This window comes from Panicum virgatum, chromosome 1K (assembly GCF_016808335.1).
Source record: "Panicum virgatum strain AP13 chromosome 1K, P.virgatum_v5, whole genome shotgun sequence".
Lineage (NCBI taxonomy): Eukaryota > Viridiplantae > Streptophyta > Magnoliopsida > Poales > Poaceae > Panicum > Panicum virgatum.
In genome coordinates, this window is record NC_053136.1 from 5,314,838 (window position 1) to 5,335,993 (window position 21,156).

The 21,156-nt window shown below is 52.4% G+C and overlaps 3 protein-coding genes across 6 annotated transcripts; 1 reads left to right on the forward strand and 2 right to left on the reverse strand.

Annotated features, from left to right (window-relative positions):
* Positions 1 to 8,546: 8,546 nt before the first annotated feature.
* LOC120665283 (nuclear transcription factor Y subunit C-4-like) lies at positions 8,547 to 12,780 on the reverse strand. 4 transcript variants are annotated; one of them, XM_039944983.1, is made up of 3 exons: positions 12,620 to 12,763; positions 10,172 to 10,229; positions 8,547 to 9,665 (listed from the first exon to the last, which is right to left on the reverse strand). In XM_039944983.1, the coding sequence occupies exon 3, from the start codon at positions 9,629 to 9,631 to the stop codon at positions 8,852 to 8,854; it is 780 nt and encodes a 259-aa protein (XP_039800917.1). In that variant the 5' UTR covers positions 9,632 to 9,665; positions 10,172 to 10,229; positions 12,620 to 12,763; the 3' UTR covers positions 8,547 to 8,851. The 4 variants fall into 4 exon arrangements, with proteins under 4 accessions (XP_039800917.1, XP_039800776.1, XP_039800988.1 ...); XM_039944842.1 differs by having other exon boundaries at positions 8,547 to 9,671; positions 12,620 to 12,762; XM_039945054.1 differs by lacking the exon at positions 10,172 to 10,229 and having other exon boundaries at positions 8,547 to 9,671; positions 12,620 to 12,780.
* Positions 12,781 to 16,533: 3,753 nt separating this feature from the next.
* LOC120665531 lies at positions 16,534 to 20,202 on the forward strand. Its single transcript, XM_039945156.1, has 2 exons — positions 16,534 to 18,982; positions 19,030 to 20,202. Exons 1-2 carry the CDS (start codon positions 17,952 to 17,954, stop codon positions 19,043 to 19,045), a joined length of 1,047 nt encoding a protein of 348 aa, XP_039801090.1. The 5' UTR covers positions 16,534 to 17,951; the 3' UTR covers positions 19,046 to 20,202.
* LOC120665613 lies at positions 20,031 to 20,754 on the reverse strand. The gene has a single exon (XM_039945252.1). It carries the CDS (start codon positions 20,580 to 20,582, stop codon positions 20,214 to 20,216), a length of 369 nt encoding a protein of 122 aa, XP_039801186.1. The 5' UTR covers positions 20,583 to 20,754; the 3' UTR covers positions 20,031 to 20,213.
* Positions 20,755 to 21,156: the final 402 nt, after the last annotated feature.

Sequence of the window (21,156 nt, forward strand, 5' to 3'; positions counted from 1 at the left end):
GGGTGTGCCACAGCCGACCAATCCACGCGTATGTGGAAACTGTCGCAGAACGCCAAGAACTTCTTGCATGTGAATTGGGTGCCGTTGTCGGGGATGATCGAATTTGGGACCCCGAACCTGAAGACGATATCGTTGAAGAATAGAACTGCTTGCTCGGATTTGATCTTGCCGATGGGTCGAGCCTCAATCCACTTGGAGAATTTGTCAACCGCCACCAGCAAGTGTGTGAAGCCCCCGGGCGCCTTCTGCAGCGGGCCGACGAGGTCCAGTCCCCACACGGCAAACGGCCACGTGATGGGGATGGTCTGCAGAGCATGGGCCGGGAGGTGTATCTTTCGAGCGTAGAACTGGCAACCCTCGCAGGTCCGCACGACGTCAGTGGCATCGGCGACCGCGGTGGGCCAATAGAAACCTTGCCGAAACGCGTTACCCACGAGGGTGCGCGGCGCAGCGTGATGGCCGCAGATGCTGGCGTGGATGTCGCGGATCAGCTCCTTGCCCTCGGGGACGGGGATGCATCGCTGCATGACGCCCGAGGGACTGCGCTTGTATAGCACGTTGTCGATTAGGATGAAGGACTTGGCCCGCCTGGCGAGGCGCCGCGCCTGAGCACAGTTCGAGGGTAAGACCCCTCGAATCATCTAGTCGAGATACTGGATGCGCCAATCATGCGAAGTGGGGGCCTCGTCAACTTCCATTTCCTCGGCCTCGTCCGCAGAGGTAGTCCCGAAGTCAATGTCCATGGGCTCGACCTCGTCCGCCGGGGGGTTCCCGCCGGAGGGCCCAGCGGACGAGGGGCCTGGCTCCGTCGGATCCTTGAACTCAACGGAGGGCTTGGTGATGTCGCGAGCGAAGATGTTCGGGGGGATAGTGGTTCGCCCCGACGCGATCTTGGCTAATTCGTCGGCGTCCTCGTTGTACTTGCGCGGGACATGATTGAGCTCTAGGCCGTCGAACTTGTCTTCGAGGCGGCGTACTGCATTGCAGTATGCCTCCATCTTTGGGTCGTGGCAGCTAGATTCCTTCATCACTTGGTCGACGATGAGTTGAGAGTCGCCGCGCGCGTCGAGGCGTTTGACGCCGAGCTCGATGGCGATGCGGAGGCCACTGAGGAGGGCCTCGTACTCCGCCATATTGTTAGAAGCGGGGAAATGCAAGCGTATCACGTACCTCATGTGTTCTCCGAGGGGTGAGATGAAGAGGAGGCCGGCACCGGCGCCGGTTTTCATCACCGACCCGTCGAAGTACATAGTCCAGCATTCGCCCTGGATTTGTGGTGGGGGTAGCTGAATGTCCGTCCACTCAACCACAAAGTCAGCCAAAATTTGGGACTTGATCGCTTTGCGGGGGGCGTAGGTGAGAGTTTCTCCCATCAGCTCCACGGACCACTTGGCAATTCTACCCTCGGTTTCCCGGTAGCATGCTATCTCTCCCAAAGGAAAAGACAACACCACGGCGACGGGATGGGCCTCAAAATAGTGGTGCAGCTTGCGCCGAGCTAGAACCACTGCGTAGAGCAGCTTCTGAATCTGAGGATAGCGTGTCTTGGTTTCAGACAACACTTCGCTGATGTAGTACACCGGCCGTTGGACGGGCAGAGCATGGCCCTCCTCTTGCCTTTCGACCACGATCACCGCGCTGACCACTTGGGTCGTCGCAGCTACGTACAGGTATAGGGGCTCACCGTCTGTGGGTGGTGTGAGAATGGGGGCGCGAGAGAGCGACGCCTTCAGCCTTTCGAGGGCTTCTTGGGCTTCGGGGGTCCACGTGAAGCGTTCGGTTTTCCTCAAGAGTCTATACAGGGGTAAGCCTTTCTCGCCGAGACGCGAGATGAACCGGCTAAGGGACGCTAGGCATCCCATGACCCTCTGTACCCCCTTTAGGTCTCGGATCAGTCACATCCGAGCGATGGCCGAGACTTTGTCAGGGTTGGGTTCGATGCCCCGCTGGGAGACAATGAAGCCCAAGAGCATGCCTCGAGGCACCCCGAACACGCACTTCTCGGGGTTAAGTTTTACCCCTTTGGCCCGCAGGCAATCGAATGCGATCCTGAGATCGGCAACCAAGTCGTCCGCCTTCCTGGATTTTACAACGATGTCATCGACATATGCCTCTACACTGCGCCCAATATGGTCTCCGAAAACATGGAGCATACACCGCTGGTATGTAGCTCCAGCGTTTCTGAGGCCAATGGGCATCGTAACGTAGCAGTACATGCCGAAAGGTGTGATAAAAGAAGTCGCGAGCTGGTCGGACTCTTTCATCTTGATTTGGTGGTAACCGGAGTAGGCATCAAGAAAGGATAGAAGTTCGCATCCCGCAGTAGTATCTACAATCTGATCAATTCATGGCAAAGGAAAGGGAACCTTCGGACATGTCTTATTTAAACTAGTGTAATCTACACACATCCTCCAGTTCCCACTCTTTTTCTTCACTAATACTGGATTAGCTAGCCACTCGGGATGGAATACCTCCTTGATGAATCCGGGCGCCAGAAGTTTCTGCAACTCCTCGCCGATCGCCCGTCGCTTGAGCTCGTCGAAGCAGCGCAGGCGCTGCTTCGACGGCTTGGAGTTGGGTCGGACATCAAGGGAGTGCTCGGCGACTGCCCTCGGTATGCCAGACATATCCGAGGGGCTCCACGCAAAGATGTCTGCGTTGCCGCGGAGAAAATCGACGAGCACCACTTCCTATTTGCCGTCGAAGGTGGCGCTGATCTGCAACGCCTTGTCGTTGGGGTGGCTCGGGTCAAGGGGCACCTTCTTGATACCCTCGGCGGCTTCGAAGCTCCCGGCGTGTCGGTGCATGGAGTCCAAGGCCTCGCTTGCCATTTTATCGAGGGTGGCTGCGAGGGCCTCGTCTTCTGCTTGAGCCTCCGCGCGCTCAACGCATTCGACGTCGCACTCGTAGGAACGAAGAGCCGATGGTGATGACGCCCTTTGGACCCGGCATCTTGAGCTTGAGGTAGGTGTAGTTGGGGATGGCCATGAATTTGGCGTAGCAAGGACGACCAAGGATGGCATGGTAGGATCCTCGAAACCCCACCACCTCAAAAGTGAGTACCTCATTGCGGAAGTTAGCTGCCGTGCCAAAGCAGACAGGTAGATCGATCTGGCCGAGGGGTTGGACGCGCTTTCCCGGCGCAACGCCATGGAATGGCGACTTGCTGGGGAGAAGCTTGTCCAGTCCGATCCCCATGAGCTCCAAGGTGTGGGCGTACATGATGTTGAGGCTGCTACCTCCGTCCATGAGCACCTTGGAGAAGCGGGTGTTGCCAATGATGGGATCGACAACGAGCGGATACCGTCCCGGATGCAGGACGTAGTCGGGGTGGTCCTCGCGGCCAAAGGAAATGGTGTCCTTTGACTAGTCGAGGTAGGATGGCGTGGCCTTGGTGACGGAGAAAACTTCCCGGCGCTCGCGCTTGCTCTGCCGAGAAGTCATGTTCGTCGTTGCTCCTCCAAAGATGAAGAAGGCGTTCTCCACTGGGGGGAACTCCTCATCTCCACCTTTGTCGCCCGCATCCTTCTTCTTGTCTTCGTCGCGATGCGCGACGCGGTTGTAATACTTCTTGAGCATTTCGCACTGCTCGAGGGTATGGTTGACCGGGCCCTTGTGGTAAGGGCACGGCTTCTTAAACATGTCATCGAACTGGCCAACACCGCCTCGAGGGGGGCCTCGAGGTCCTTTGCGGTCCGGGGCAGCAGTGAAGCCCTCCTCGGAGTCCTCTGCCTGCCCCGAACCACGCTGGTTCGGTGGGACCGGCTTTTTTCCCTTCCTCCCCCGCTTCTGTTTCTTGGCGGGGGCGTTGGGCTTGACATTGCTGCCCTCCGCGGGCGCATCGTCCTTGCGCTTGCTAGGCTTGTCGTCGAAGATGGCACCAACAGCTTCTTCACCGGCGGCGTAGTTGGTGGCAGCGTCGAACAGCTCGTTGGTGTTGGTCGGACGGCTTCTCGCGAGCTCATGCACCAGGTTCCTGCACGTCGTGCCCTCAAGGAAGGCGTTGATGACCTCGACGTGGGTGACGCTGGGGAGCTCGGTGCATCGCTTGGAGAAGCGTCGCACGTAGTCGCGCAGGGACTCGTTGGGCTTTTGGCGGCACCCCTTGAGGTCCCAGGAGTTCCCAGGGCGCACGTATGTGCCCTGGAAATTGCCCACGAAGATCTGGACCAAGTCGGCCCAGTTGTGGATCTGATCCGCAGGCAGATGCTCGAGCCATGTTCGTGTGGCGTCGGCAAGGTGAAGAGGGAGGTTGCGGATAATGACCGCGTCCTCCGTCGCACCGCCTAGCTGGCACGCAGGGTCAGCTCGCCCAAGTACTTGACGAGGGTGTTGGGTTGTCGGAAGCGCAGGGGAAAGGAAGCAGTCCGAATCTCCCGGCTGAACACACGGGTGCCCGGGGGCTCTGGTGACTCACCCCTGTCGTGCTCGGGGTCGAAGCGCCCACCCCGTCGAGGGGTGTATCTCCTGCCGTCGATGATGTTGCGGGCGTTGCCGTCACCACATGCCCGCGCGTGTCACGGATTCGCTCCCTTACGGGAACTCTGCCGACGTGCTCGTGTATTGAGGGTGCCTTCGCACCGGGCGCTACGGCTGCCTTGCCCTTTCCTGCTGGTGGTGTGTGCACAGAGACCTCGCGGTCCTGGTACGCAGTCCCACCAGGCTGCTCCGGGGCTTTCGAGCGCATACGAGACACAGAACTCTCGGCCTGCTGCACGGCAGCTTGCTCGATGAGCTCCTGTGCCTCGCGGTGCAGGTTGCGGCCCGAAGGCGTCGAAGGCTCGGGCATAGCTTGGAGTAGATAGGCCGCAGCGATGAGTTTTTTGTCGGCCGTCTTCAGTTCCGGAGGTTTGTCAACGTTGTCGTCGGCCAGGATGCGCTCCCGGGCCACACGTCCCGCCGCCTGGGCATGTGCACCACGCGCGGTACGCTGCTGCTCGAGTGCGGTGCGCAGCTCCTGAGTTTGCTGACGCTGCTAGTCAAGCTTGGCCTGAAGCTCCTTGAGCTGTGCCAGCTGTGCTTGCCGCGCCGCCGAGCTTGACGAAGAAGAAGGGGCTGCAGGTGGCACCACCGGTGGATTCGCTTGCGCGTCCGCCCCGCCATTCCCGTCGTCACCCGGGGCGTTGTCGTCTTGCCCGTCCGCGAGTTGGACCATGAAGCACTCCCGGGAAGGATCGAAATCCCCCTCGCTGGAGTCTTCAGAGCAGGTGAGGCAGTAAGCCGTCGCCAGCTGGAAAGAGCGGAGAGCGTCAGGGTCGCAAACCCCGGAGTAGTCCTCGGCCTCCTCGGCCGTGAAGTTGTTCATGAAGAAGTTGACGTCGTCGGCGATCGAGCTCGCCGTTTCGGGGTAGAGTTCGTCAGGAGATGATGTGATGAGGTTGCGGATCGATAGAAGATGATGGCCCGGCAGATCCTCATACTCGGTGAAGTTAGTGCTGATTGAAGAGGCATAGGTGCGAGCGGCAGTGTTGCGCATCCCAAAGGGGAAGGGCGAAGGCGAGGTCGAGCCCCCCCTGAGAGACACTGGTGCCGCAGCAAGTGATGTTGCCGGCGCAGATGGCGCCGAGGCACGTGATGATGAAACGGTGGCCCTGTTGGCCATGATGCTAAGTTGCGACATGCCAGCCTCGACCCACGTGGGGGAGTTGTGGCGTGTTGCACGACGCCGCTCCGCGTGTGCTTGTCGCGAACGCTGACCCGAGCGCCTGTTGTGCCGGGCTGGTGAAGTCGGGGTGATGGGATTGCGTTTGGGTGAGAGGAGCCGCATGAGGTAACCGTTGCCGGTCTCTCTGAACTCGAGACTCCCGAACCAGATCACGAATCCCGCTAGGAGCGGATCCGAAACACCCATGGGGTATGGGTTGGATCTGCTCGCCATCCCTGGAGATTAAATGGGAACAAGAGAGAAAATGTCACGCGAGCGCCCCTACCTGGCGCGCCAACTGTCGGTGTCCCGACCCGGGGGGCCGGATCCCAACTAGTGAATGCTGCGTGTTTCCTCGTCCCAGATGATGAGGCAAGAGGCAACACAGTAACGCACGGTTTATCCTGGTTCCGGCATCGGGGCCGTACGTCCAGCAAAGGGGGTGTGCGAGGGCACTGTATTATCTTGCACCCGACGTGCTTGTAGTAGGGGATACAAGCGAGGCGAGAGAGGAAGAGAAGCTCCCAGGTCTCTGCTAGAAGCGGGGTTGAACGTGGCGAATAGGGATGCCGGAGCGTGGGTGATGATGGATCTCGTCTAGGAGCCTCTGAGCGTTCTCCGAGAGAGAGAGAGCATGTCTGAGTGTCTAAGTGAGCGTCCTGTCTAAAGGTAGCCCGCCTTCTCCTTTTATAGTTACAAGGAGGGGGCGGCGCACATGAGTGGGGCGTGGAAGTCGTCGTATTCCCCCGAATCGCGGGGTACAGTGGTCGGATACTGTAGAAAGTACACTGTAGGGCATGGCGTCAGGCGTGGCAGGTGTCTTGGATATCGTCCTTGGTCCTGCGAAGATTGCGCCGGTCGTCCTGCCAGCCCCTGCAGGCGGCGTGGTCGTCGCTGATGTATGGTCTTCTATATACGACGTGGTGGCGTTCAGTGGACCCTACGGACTAGAGTCATGCATGCACCAGCGACAGCAGTAGCGGGACGCGCGGCGGCCTCGGACTCCCTGGTCGGAGTGCGGGCGTGTACACTAGGAGGTCCGGGGGACACGCGGAGGTCCCGAACTCCTCGAGGGGGGAGGTCCGGGGGACTCCGTCCGCGCGTGCTGAGCGCCCCCTTTCTGAAGGACACGTGACGTCGCCGGACCCCTTCCCTAGCGGGAGACGGGTCCAGTGGTCGGTGCAGGCAGAATAGTAACGGGAGCAGTGCAGAGCCTGTCTTGTCTCGCGTCGCAGGTCCAACAGTGCCGCTACAGCATCCGGGATGGCGGAGCGGTGACCGGAGTCAGCGGATGGGACCCCTGTCACATCCACTGTGGGAATGGCGGCCCGACGCCGCCTGTCCTGGGTGCCGTGGTGGAGTGGCTGGCCTTCAATGCCTTCGTACGACGAGTGGTTGAGCGGCAGGGCCGTTTGTCCCTTATGCCGAGGGGTGGCCTCGAGCGAGGCGGAGATGAGTTACACCCTCGAGGGTAGGTTTGCTACCCTCGAGCGAGGCGGAGATGTTTCGCCCGCTCGAGGGTAGGTTCGCTACCCTCGAGCGAGGCGGAGGTGCGGGGCGCAGTCGAGGGGTCTCGACGGGGACCCTCGAGCGAGGCGGAGACCGTCCCACGGGTTCGAGGGGGATGCGAATGGGCCGCACGCTGGGCTTCTTTGAGTCCTTTCCTTTCTTGTGGATGTGAAGCAGGCCGTGGGCCTTCGTGGGCTCAGTCGCTTAACATGTGTTTGCGTTTTCAAAGTGATCTTAGTACCCCGATTAGGGTACCCCTGATCGTGGTACCCGACAATGATTTTGTCAGAACTCAAGGCCTCAAGTTGGGACTAGAAAAATGGAGGAAGGGAGGGTCGGTCGAACCGTTATTTGTCTGTGCCTGTGAGGTTTTTTTTTGTTAATGGCCAAGTCCAGTTATTGGGGAGCTATGGCCATTTCCAGTTTCAGTCATGCCATTTTTTCTCAAAAATAAACTTTGGATTTATTATTAATGTTTCATTGTTGAATTTGATTTTTTTTTCTTTATATTTTTCCTTTCAGAAGTCGGTTGTTGTTGTTGCCAGTTTGAAGGTATTAGAGTTGTGCATCCAATTGAGATTTACTTTGGAGGTTTTTTCTGGATTTCGAGGAGATAGCTATTGGGAGACATATTGCCACCAAAGTGCGGATTATCAATCATGGCCTCAAGGGGAGCTTAACTTGGCGTCTCATTTTATATATGTGTAATGTTCTTGCTGCGTTTAACTTCTAGGTTGGGAGACGATTTTTTTCTTTGGCATATAGGGTAACCAGAGTAACCTAACTGAAGAAAAATATTGGTGCATATACTCGGAACTTGAAATCGCACAGGAATCGTGTAGAATTGTTGTAACTTGTTGCCATGGATTGATTATTTACTTCAAGCTAGCTTGCAACATTATACGATTGCTTCTACAGTTGAAATCACAGTAACAGTAGAAGCAAGAGTATACTGTCTGTCGTTAGTGCCTCATGCAAAATTAATCGCTGCGTATAACATCCGGAAGCAACTAGTGAACACACGTGTGCATCTGCTGCGAAAATGCCCAAGATTTTGAAAAGGGTAAATCCAAAGACCTACTTTTAAGTTCTGAAAAAAAAAGTTAAAGTTGGCACACTGTTTTGACATTTTTCACAAAAAAAATGTTTTGAACTCCTAGTTCAATTTCAATTCATATAAAAATTGACAAACTTTGGGGCTCTCCTGCGCCTGAGGCGGCAACAGCCCATTAGTACTCTCCACGCTCGCGTCATGGTAAAAAAACTCTACAGAAAGACGGCTAGTTTCTGACAGTTTCCAGCATCTCGATTCTTTGTGTCAGATCAGGAAGGCAAGATATTCTTGCCAACGAACTAGGAAGAGCACAGTGGCCAACAAAAGTGGCAAACAGCCAAACACATAATAGGGGCTCCATTGGCCCACAAGTTCGAATATTCGATTAGACAGAAAATGGTAATCTTACTACATTAGATGCAAATCACCTACCAAATCACAATCTTTTTCTAATGCTGTCATGGCAGCGTCGGGAGTCGAAACTACCATTAGGAAACTATGACCTAATTAACGATAAATAACCGTCTTGGCCAGCAATCAACAATCATGGGCACAATAACATAACCAAATCGTTTGTTTAGAGGCCTAGGTTCAGGATCATCATGCAATGGCTTAGCTGTATCATCTCTTAGCTACTTTCAGTTTCAGGTGGATCGTTGCTGCTGCTGCTGCTCTTCAGGAGGCTCTTCCTCGTGCCCCTGAGGCTGCTGCCACATATACGTAACCGGGTGACCCTGCTGGCCACCATATACCATTCCACCTCCTGGTGGCATCTGCTGTGCTGTCATATAGTAATATGGTGGATAGCTATCACCCGGTGCCCCCACAGCAGGCGGCAAGCCAACCCTTGGAAGTCCAAGTCCCTCTTCTTTCATTTCATCCCTAGGAATTATGTCCACCAGGAAGTCATATATGTCAGTCCTAGTGATGGCAGCTGCAATGTCGTTCTTCTGTAAGGTCCGGCGCTTGTTCTCTTCTGTGTGCATCCATGATCTCAATGTCAGCTCCAATATGAATACCTCACATGCCTTCGCAAAGACAACAGGAGCTTCTGCAGAAATCATCCGCACATCCTCATCAGCCTTCATTATCTTCTTTATCCTTGCAAGTGGCAAGGTGTGGTTCTTGAAGTCAGTTGTCTGCTCGATCTCATCCATCTGGGTAGTCCAGAACTCTCTGAGCTGCTGCTGTTGCTGTTGCTGCAGTTGTTGGTGAAATTGCTGAGCTTGTTGGTAGACCATCTGGTGCTGAGCGCTGAGTTGAGCTGGATTGGCAAATGGTGCTGCTGGCTGTGAGCCAGGAGGAACAACAGCAGGAGCTCCAGGTACCATTGCTGGAGGCGCATAGGAAGCAGCAGCAGGATAAGCTTGTGATCCACCAGTAGCAACACCCATCACAGGCTGCGGCTGTGAGGATGGTTCCATGGAAGATCTTGTTTGTCCAAAATCAATGATCGTCCTGACCCTTGGAAAACAATTATAAATTTGATCAGTTGATTTTTTTCATCCAGATCAACCAGAAACATTACTAAATTACAGGTTATAACAATTGTAAAAGACAAAAATCATATTGCAGCTTATAAAACTATTGAAATTCTTAAGTCCATGTAGATGAACAGGAATGCCTTTTACTCCGCTTGAGTACAGAAAATAATCCAACTGAAGGAACAAAAAGATGCTTGCTTGCAAAATGTCATCATAAGGACAAATTCATCTTATCAATTGCACTGGTGCTAGCTCATGAAGATAACATTTCATCTTGATGGTTAATATCCATATCACAAACACAAAGAAACCGGATGAACATAAATACATGAATACTCGAACAAGTGAAATCAAAAGGGACTTACCATCATAAAATAAAAAGAAAACAATACACAGTAAAGCAGACAAGAATCATTAAAAATCAGAACACCTATTAACCTTGTTAACTCCCTGTAGTGCATGACAGGAAGGCAAAATTACCTTTCATGCTCCCATTTTCAATAATCTAAAAGTTGGTATTTGCACAACCAGCGAGCCCCTGCCAGTATTGGTCAAATAGGTTATGGACAAATGCAAAAGTATCTAACTTCCAGACTGTTACAACAAGGCAAGTTGAATGGATCAACAGCGTGAATAATGCAGAAGTTCAGAGTGACATACAGTACAGGTACATTGTACAGAAGTGCAGACTACAACGATAATCAAGGTATACAAGTCCAAGCAGATTTAGATCAACAAGAAAAGCACATATCCTTACACTTTCAGTTAGGGACCCCCCACACATGGTATTGGTGGCTATTTAATTCCATCTAAATTAGTAAAGTAGTGTATTTTCTATTTATGCTAACCAAAAGGGAGTCAAAATTAAGGCTATGACACATCCATATGCCAGACTTGTAAACCATGTTACACGGATACTGGTACGGGTATCGGATATGATACGTATCGGATATGCGGATACGCACTTTCCCAAAAAACACTGATACGGGGATACGGCTAGGATAATTAATAATTACACATAAATATCACATAGATATTCAGCAAGTGAGATTTACTCTTGAGTAACTTCCCCTATACTCAGATGTGCAATACTTGCATGTCCATATAACATTACCTCTATAACTAGCCTTCTCTAAAAGCACAACTGATTCCACAAGGGGTTCTTCAGTTGCTGCTCATCTAGTTCTACAGTTCTATTGCAGCAAGTTCATCATTTTGTATCATCTCTTACTACTAAAACAGCATTTGGGTTGGCTGATTACTGCTATGGGTTGTATCCCATCTGGCCCAAAAGTATCGGATACGCGTATCCAAGCAAATACGTATCCGTTTTTTTAGGATACGGCTAGAAACGTATCCGAGGCGTATCCGGGGTGTATCCGTATCCGATACGTATCGGATACAGATACGCCACCTCCTAGGAGTATCCGCGTAACAGAGCTTGTAAAGTTAAAATGGTGTCAAGCTGAAGTTATGTGCAAATGACTACTACACAAATCAAGCCAATGCAGGGAAAAACAGCAGGCCTACAACAAAACAACATAGCTTACATATATGAACTTGATGATGGAAAGACAATTTAGTTAGATGGGCCCCTTTATCATTAAGTCTGTTTACAGAAAACCAATACATATATAAAGTTTTCATAATAATCTCTCTTCACTTGCAATTTCCAAAAATCAAATACATACAGTACAAGTAAGCTTAAGCTGGACTGCAACTGCCTAAATAGTACTTTTTCGATAATGTGGAGACCAGGTATTGGCTTGAGTGGAGTAAAGTTGACATGTCTTGTCAACATGCCATGGACATGGCACTGAGAATAACTCGACGTCTTCACAAAAAACAGATTCAATAGATGCATGGGAACAAAAGTTTACCTATAAATTAAGATTTCTAAATTGTGAATGGGAGGAGCACATCCTAAAGCTACTACCATGTCGAAGATCGAACTACAACTCTAGAACCAAATTAATTACCCCATCTAAGCACGTTGAAGAAATGTAATCCACTGCAATCTGGATTAGCACTTCATAGAGACAATTTGCATAGCAGGATGACCAGTGGGCAGTAGCACCATCACTGCTGCTGCAACCAGTGATGACTCTATCCCAAGGCCAGAGGGGAGAGCAAAGACCCACCACTTAGCCCTAAATCCTCAGTATCAGGGTGAGAAAGGTAGCCTGCTATGCATTGCATGCCTAACAGATAAGGAAACCAACAAATAGTGCACCAATGCCATTTTCATTCAATTATTTATTTTAAGAAAATTAGTACGTCATCCTAACACGCAGAACAGGTACAAAATGCTGTCGTTAAGAGAATTATAGCTCCAACAGAATATCACCATATCTCTCACCACAAACATGATTCGACAGCTGGAAGGAAAACTCCCTACTCCTGACGGTTCATGAGCAAACAAATGATGAGAGCATCATAGTATCAGGCGTACGCACGCACTACTCAGCAGGATAAATCTGAAACTGGCATAAGCACAACATGCACACGTCACATAAGGAGCCTAGAGCCGCAACACCATCACCAATACGCTAACATAGGTTCTTGTACACATCTCTAAAGCACATGCACAGGAGACAGGACCAAAGCTCAGCTCAGCTCAGCTGCTCTGGAGGCTGCAGACGAGTCAACCCTCTTTCTTCCAAGAACACGCGCGCAATTTTCAGAGCATCAGTACTCTATTTTTAGAAGTCAACCCATGTCCAAAACAAGCGAAGCAGGGGCGGACCCAGCACAGGGCATGGGTGTACACACACATGCACACCCGGTAATTTTTGCAAACGAAATCGGAGTTAGTAGGTAAGAATTAAGATATTGTAGCTGGATTCAGATCCGAATACAAATAGTTTAGTTAGGGTTTGGGGGTGCTCCGTCTCGCACGGCAGAAGGAAAGAGAAGGGGCGGGCATACCTGGCGGATGCTCGTCGCCGGCAAAGGGCTGGGCGGATACGTGACAAATGGCGCCGCCGCTCGCCCGGTCGTCGCCGCCGGGGAAGGAAGAGCAAGGGACGAGCGAGTCCGAGAGAAGGGAAAGGTATAAGAAACAGAGGGGGGAGATGAACATGAGGCCCTGAGCCTGAGCGGGAGGGCTGTCAATGAGCCGGCTCGACCGAGCCTGCCGCGGTGCCACCTCAAGCTGCAGCATCCCGAGCCGAGCTCGATGTGAGCTACGAGCCTACAATAATACTATTCATGATTTCATAGTTAGGGTTATTCTACATCCAGCAGTAAAATTACTGAACAAATTAATTAAAAATTATTCAATCGAGTTCTCGTATTACTGATCGCATTCAGTAAAAGGGTATCAGTAATCATGTGTAGCGGTTATCTTTACTGCTAAAAGGGGCACACACATAGCAGCTATCTCTACTGCTAAAAGGGGCACAACACTCGTCTTTTCATTTTGTCAGACCGATAGTCCCCCCCTCCCTCTGCTCCTTCGTTCCACCGCTCCGCGCCCTGCCAGACCTACCCCACTGCACGCGAATTAGAGGATTTTCTACAATTCAAATACTGGAGCACTATTAATTCAAATAAGAGGTCAAAATGTGAAAAATTTGGTGACCACGGTTTGGATTAAACTTATGGTTGCCCCTCGCCTCTGGTCGCCGGCGGCCGACGCCCAGCGTCGAAGCTAGGTAGGGGGGGGAGGGCTCTGCTGCTGTCATGCATTGTTCTAGTGGGAGCATGTTTAAGGTCGCGTTATTAATACTTTGGCTGATATCATCAACCATGCTAATCTTGGTATGAAGGGAAAGAAAAGACACCTGACTCTTTCATGCATATTCCACTTGGCTGGGGGAGGAGGGATTATAGCTCGTTGGTAGAGCTTCTCTCTTACAATTGGGTCGTTGCGATTACGGATTGGCTATGTGAAGTCGCTTGAGACAAATCCACCGGCCACGACGGAGGACGGCCACAGGAGGCCGCGTGGACTAACGGGCGCCCAAATCTCACCATCGGCCGGCGTCGCTGCGTCGCGTCCGTCGCAGTAGTCGCGGCCCTCATCCGCAAGCACCAATGAGGGTACACATGATTTAGGTTGTTTGGTGTTATACTAAAAGTTTCAGTCCTGTTACATCAGAAGTTTGGACAACAATTAAAATATTAAATTTAAGCTAATTACAAAACAGATTGCATAAATGAAGGCTAATTGTTGAGACAAACCCATTGATGCTAATTAGATCATGATTTGATAATGTTGTGCTAGAATAAACATGCGCTAATCATGGGCTCAATAGCATCAATGGGTTCGTTTCGACAATTAATCGTGTCTTATGTAATTAGTTTTGCAATTAGCTCTTATTTAGTCCATCTAATCAGTGTCAAAAGAGAGATTTGATTCCTAGGATCCAAACAGCCCCTTAGACTGACTCCAACAGCCATACGTAAAAGCATATATGCCTCCGCGACGATACTGTGCATCGCCGAACGGGCGTCCAACAGCGCATGCAAACGACGATGCATTTTGCTTCGTGAGGAGAGGTAAAAATACCTCTCCTCTCTCCTCGAAGGCATACAGCTCGCGGGGCCAGGCGAGCCGCGGTCGCCGCCGACCCCTCCTCGCCGCCGCCCCATCCTCGCCGTAGCCGCGGTCGCCGCCGCCCCCTCCCTCCCTCTCCGAGCTGGGCCCCCGGAGCTCGAGCACCGGAGGCCCATGGCGGCCTCGAGCTCCGCCCGCAGCGGCTCCGGTCGGCCGGCCTCGGGCTCGCCGGCCGCGAGCTCGCCGGCCTCAAGCTCCGCCCGCAGCGGCTCGGGTCGTCCGGCCTCGGGCTCGCCGGCCGCAAGCTCCGCCGCCTCCCTCCCTCTCCAGGCCGACGGAGGAGCAGAGCGGCGGGTGAATCCAGGGGGGCGTCAATCCGGGGCCGCCGCCTTGCAACCTTGAGCGGGTGGCGGTGGCCACGGCGACCGCGTACGTCGTGCTGGCGCACGGCATGGCGCGGGAGCTCCTCCCCCACGACCTCCGCGCCGCGGCGAGCTGGGCCGCGTCCCTCGTCCGGGGTGGGGCGAAGGTGGGAGGAGGGAGCCGCCACCGCTCGGCCGGCGTGGCGAGGGAGGAGGGAGCCCGAGCCCTCCGCAGCCGGCGGAGCACGACGCGGACGGCGGCGCGCGGACGCGGACGCGGACGGCGGTGCGCGGACGCGGACGCGGACGGCGGCGCGCGCTCGCCATGGCTCCGCTCCGCTCGCCCTATGCCCCTTCTCCGCTGCCTCCCCGCTCCTCCCCGCCGCGGAGGCCATGCGACGGCGCGCGGGGGCGCTCTCCCGCGCCAGGCCGCGATGGCGCGGCCTGGACGGGCCGCGACGGCGCACGCTGGCCGGGCCGCGACCTCCGCGCGCACGGCGGTCGGACGCGCGCGGGCGAGGCCGAGGTGGCCGGAGACGGGCGGGGAGGTGGAGGTGTGGCGGTTGCGGCGGGTGTCCGGTGCGCGGCGGCGCGCGTGGAGCTGTGCACGGCACGGAGCGGCGGCGCGCGCTCGAACTCCTCGCGGCGGCGCGGATGGCATTTTTGCTTTTGCATCCACTGTTCACGAGAGGCAAACTCGTTTTACCTCTCGTGAATGCACCTCGACTATTAAAGTCAGTCTTAGCGAGCCGAGCCTTCCGATCCCTTCTCTTGACGCCATCATCAGCTACAGAGAAATGGATGCCACATCAATCATCAACATTCACCAGCGTCGTCGGTGCACCGGCGTGGAGGATGGCAGCATCATGGTAGAAGAGATGCACAGAGAGAGCAGCCTCACTTCAGAGTTCAGAGTTCAGAAAGCAGCATGTAGCTGGAACAAGAGAAGTTTGCTAGTTTGACAAGAAACCAAGAATCACTGGGGTGATCAGTGAGTCAGTTTTTTATGTACAATCATGCTTCCCTTGATTTACAGTATGAAGAGACGATGATGCAGCACCACCAGTGGCGAAGATAAAGCTTGCGATCGGGGTCAGCGGACCCGACAATATTTTAGAAATCCTATACAGATTACTATTCAGCACCGATTTTGATGCTACTGACCCCGTCAAAAAATAACGATGACCTCGGTGACCGCCATGGCTGGCTTCGCCCCTGAGCACCACTAACATCCATTGCTTCTAGCTAGTCGCGACTGCTGCTGGAGCAGCACAGGCAGAGACTACGGGGACAGACAAGCACCCTGCAGTGGTCAACTCTGGAGCCTGTGACCTACATTCCAACCTATCATGAACTCTGGACTAGACAAACAACTCTGCAGTGATCTACATTCCAACCTATCATGCACTCTTGGGGGAAAAAAACTTTCTAGAGAACGAAGACAGAAATTTACCTGCTACAACGTTGATAAGCAAAGTGGGCGTGCTAGCCAGGCCTAGGTGTGTAACAACTAACAACTACAACTACAATAGCTATTTTTCACTTATTCCTTTTCGAAAGAACTTTGGAGTTTTGCTATTTTCTCATCAGTTGAGCAAAATTGTTCAGACGTACTCACTCTGTTCGTTTCCATCAGCGAACAGTATTTTCCTCTCATACTAAATCAACACCCGCCAGAAGCCACCAGCCAGCCAGCAGTACTTTTCTCTCACAATAAATCAGTACCAACCACCAGCAACAGCACAACGAACAGAGGCACTGTGATTTGCAGTCTTGAAAGAAGTGCTACTACAGTCTGCATTTTGTTTTTTCTGTCCGCGTTGCAAAAGAAACATCAGTTACACAATCTTTCAAGCAACGATCATCCATGACATCATCGGAATAATTCCATAAGAAGAAGCAAGCAGAGAATATCGAAAGGTGTAGGCCACATCCGAACGCAAAGCAATTTCTTCTGCAGCGCATAAAGCAACTGGACCGAATTACACTAATGATTACACTAATCTCTTCAATTCCTATGCAGAGTTTCAATTTCAATAGTGAAGGTACCATAATTAATGATTACACTAATTCAACTCCAAGTGTTGATGAGTATTTACAGATCATAAAAAGCATGTGTTTCACTGCTGCTCTAGGACCGGATGGACTCAATGTTGCTTTCTATAGAGCTGCTTGGCCTTGGATCAAACAAACATCCACAAGCTTGTTACTGATTTTTACAATTCTGGTAATTTCCCTATCACTCTCAATGCAACTGAAATTGTTCTTATTCCAAAAAAGGCTCATGCACATCATGTCACTGATTATAGACCTATTAGTCTCACCAATGTGATCTATCGCTTAATTGCAAAATCCTTAACAAACCGAATTAAAGAAGAGTTACCTGACCACATTCATCATTCGCAGCATGCTTTCATTCAGGGCAGGAGGATAACTGATAATATTATAATTGCCCAGGAAATTGTGCATTCTTTCAACCTCAAATCTTTTAATCAAGAAGCTTTCATGTTGAAAATTGATTTGGCTAAAGCTTTCGATAGGATAGAGTGGTTTTTTGTTCTTGATGCTTTGCGGCGTAAAGGTTATCACGGTCATTTTATTAAATTAGTGCATGCTTGCATCTCGACCACATCTTTCTCTATTAATGTCAATGGAGAAGCTTACGGGATTTCCAGGCAACTAGGGGAATCAGGCAAGGTTGTCCGCTCTCACCATACTTATTTGTTCTTGCAATAAACAAGCTGTCTTTGAGATTGCAGGATGCCATAGAAAATGCGGGGCTAACAGGTGTCACCTTAGGTCCGGGCTGTCCACCTATCCATTCCATTCTTTTTGCAGATGATCTCATCATTTGTGGAAAAGCTGACATCCAAGAGATTTACATTATTAACAATATTCTTCAAAGTTTTTGTGCAATGTCAGGTCAGACCCCAAGCTGGACCAAATCTTCAATTCTTTTCAGCAAAAAGGTAAGTGAAGCTACTAAAACTCAGATTAAGGTTGTCTTCCCTATCGCTGATTTCAAGCCAAACACTATGCACTTAGGTCATCCTCTTCTCATCAGTCACAGAGACGAAAGCAAAGCCTATGAGTTCATATACCAAAAGTTCAAATCTAGGCTCACCATGCTAAAAGCAAACATTCTTAATCATGCTGGTAGACTTGCTTTAATTCAATCAGTTTTTGCTTCCATACCCATCTACTACATGTCTACTATCCTATTCTCCAAGAATTTTTTTTAACAAAGATTACAGCAGTCATACGGACCTTCTGGTGGCAAGGAGTTCAGAAGGACAACCACAAGAAACCTATCCATTATAGATCATGGGATGCAATTTGCAAACCGAAGAAAGAAGGAGGCTTGGGAATCAGGAAGCTGGAGCTGGTTAACAAAGGTATGCTTATCAACTCTGCTTGGTGCCTTGTGCATGATTCAAACTCTATTGTGGCCAAAATCCTTAAAGCCAAATACTTTCCTTCTACTTCTTTGTGGACTGCTCCAGCTTATGTGCCTAAATCCGCCTTTTGGGCCTCAATTTTGAGTATTAGACATCATCTTGAAAACCACGTCACTATACAGCTAATAGAGGGCAACACTTCTATTTGGAACCAACCTTGGTGTCCCATTTGGAAGGAAATGCATGCTCGTCTTAACCTTGAACAAAATGAATACCTAATCCCAAGTAAAGTTTCTGAATTATGGATAACAAATTCAAAAATGTGGGATACCAACAAGATCATTACTCTTTTTGGGCAACAAACCTTGAATATTCTTTTGCAGATTCACCCCATTGCAGGAAATGGACCTGACATTCTATGCTGGAAACCAGCTTCTAATGGCATATGCTCCTCCAAAAGTGCTTACAGGGTATTGGCAACTGAAGAAACAATGACCAGACCTCCAGCCGGTGTCCCTTTGCAGGTGGTACAGATTCTTCGAGGAGTATGGGCTGACAAAACTATTCAACCGCGTGTTAAAACCTTCGCTTGGCGACTACTTAGACTTGCACTAGGGACAGCTAGCAGGGTGCATAGGATAATTTCAGCTATTAATGAAAATTGTTCCAGATGTGGTAACTTGGAAGATGAAAAACATCTATTTTTTGAGTGTAGCTATGCCAGAGCAGTTTGGTTTGCTTCATCTATTGGCCTTAGAACAGATGCTCTTTCCTCCTCAGGGCGTGGGATACACACACAGATTGCTACTATTTTGCAACAAGGACAATCACAAGCTTCTGCAGGTATGATTTTTTCAATCATGTGGTGTTTGTGGAAATCTCGGAATGATCATAGATTCAATAACAAGGATTGGCCGATTGCTCGTGTTTTACATGAGGCAAAGGCTATTGACAGAGCTTACGATATGGGTTTGGAAGAGGACGCTATATCAGACCATAATCATAGAATTATCCCCAATGCAAACTGTGTCAATATAGGTGCTACATTTCCTACTAACGAGCACATGCAGGAAGGGCCAAGAATTTTTTGTGATGCTTCTGTTGGTCTACAGGAAACTTCACCAGGGCGCATTCAGACAGGCGTAGGAATCTTCATTCTCACACAACCTGCTTGTAGTCTTTCCTCTGCATTTTTTTTTCAGGTGGCAACATCACAGGTATTGGAACCCTTGGAGGCTGAAGCTCATGCCCTCCTTCTTGGTGCCAGACTGGCTGCTGCTCTGAACTTGCAGGTTGCTACGCTGTTCACCGACAACCAGGTCGTAGCCTCAGCTGCCCAAGCAAGATCATGCCGCCTACAACCTGGACACTGGTCGCTACGGCCTGCTCTTGCAGAATTTGAAGATATTACAGGAACAAAGATTAGAAGAGAAGCAAATAGGGTTGCAGACAATCTTGCTAAGCGAGCTAGGCATGCTACCATTTCAGATACTTGTCTCTTTTCTTGCCAGGCTTTAGCGCATGTCCCATCGTGTAATGTGAAGAAAGTTCTGGACCACTTTGAGTGGGGCATCTTCTCCCAATATCTGTACTTTGTTTGTGAGTTAATGGAAAAAACCATTCTAAAAAAAAGCAACTGGACCGAGGTGAATGCAAAATTTGCAGCCTTTACCTCCGGCCCTGAGCCCCTGACATCCATGGCATCGTGTGAGACTGTGAGTGTGTGAGAAGGTGCGGGCAGAATGGACGCCCAAATCTCGCCACCGGCCGGCGTCCCTCCCTGCGCCGTGTCCGCCGCAGTGCTCGCGGCCCTGATCCGCGGCCACCTGATTCGGTGAGGAAGGCGACGACGCGGCGAGCCGAGCCTTCTTCTTGCTCCCCATTCTCTCGATGCCATCACCTGGTTCCACCGCGCAGCACCGTACCGGAGAATGGAGGCCGACGGCCGGTGTGGCTGGCGCGCCAGCGGGAACGGCATCACCAAGGGCGTCTGACCGGCTCCGGTGCGGCGCGATGGACGCGCAGACAGACGGCAGCCAGCGCTGCGGTCAGCAGGCAGCAGCTCAGAGTTCGGAAACTTTTGCAGACATGAGCAGGTGAGTGGCATTTCTCACTTCAGACAGTAGCGAGTAGCTGGAGCAAGAGTACTTTGCTAGTGTGACGCGAAAGCAAGAACCGCTCGGCTGCTTAGTGTGTGTATTTACAGGGACGACAGGACACGATGCAGCAATCAACCTGCCCACGGTAACATCCATCTGGTACTAGCTTGACACGACTGCTGCTGGAGCAGCGCCGGCAGGGACCGCGCCGGCGCCGGCAGCCGACGACGGCGCGGGCACGAGCACGAAGCGGGAGGAGAAGGAGCAGCCGTAGTGGACGCGCGCTGCGTCGGCGTCGCCGTCGAAGCCGCCGAGGTCGAAGTTGCGCGCGTAGCTGAGCGGGTCGTACTGGCACGCGCGCCGGCGCGGCTGCGCCGAGGACGAGGCGGCGGCGGCGCGCAGCGCCCGCCTGCCCCGCCGCCGCAGGCGCCGCACCAGCCGCGCGAGCCCAAGCCCGCAGCCCCCGCCGCCGATGCAGCAGCCCCGCCGGCCGGGCGCCGGCGCAACCGCCGCGCGGCTGCCTTCCGCCATCGCCGCGCCCCCGGGTTCGATCTGCCTGGTGCGGTGGGTGTCAGCGTAGCTTGCGTGGCCTTGCCTGCCGGGCGCCGGGCGCACGCGGTGAGACCAGCGGTGGGGGAGTGCGGGGTGTTCGGTTCTTGGTTGGAGGGTGGGTAGGGTGTCCAGTCCCGTCCCGTCCCCGCGTGGCCGTGTCTGCGATTTATAGAGGGCGCCCACCTAATCGCTCGCTCTCCGAGTAGGGGATGCGCTCGCGTCGCAGGCTGCTGCACGCACTAGCGCGGCCATGAGCCCGGATTGCGCGCGCGGTGATCAGCCAGCAACAGGATCCCGTGGCGATCTAGCGTTGTCGTTTCACGGCGTGCAAAGCATTTCGCCGGATGGAACAAGATGCTCGCCTCCGCCACCAGCAGCGCCCGCCGATCTCCCCACCCATCCAGCAGCGACGCAACGCAACGCAATCCGATCGAGCGTGACGCGCGCGCATTCCCCTCGAGATTTCCGACGGTTTCATCCCATCTCCCGAGAGGGCAAACTTTTTTTATTTTTGAAAGAAGATAGAGGGCAAAACTTTCGGACGGACGAAAGG

Excerpts from the sequence above, each read along its gene's own strand:
- LOC120665531 (XM_039945156.1), top strand. The coding sequence starts at position 17,952 with ATGCTTATCAACTCTGCTTGGTGCCTTGTGCATGATTCAAACTCTATT.
- LOC120665283 (XM_039945054.1), bottom strand. The coding sequence starts at position 9,631 with ATGGAACCATCCTCACAGCCGCAGCCTGTGATGGGTGTTGCTACTGGT.
- LOC120665613 (XM_039945252.1), bottom strand. The coding sequence starts at position 20,582 with ATGGCGGAAGGCAGCCGCGCGGCGGTTGCGCCGGCGCCCGGCCGGCGG.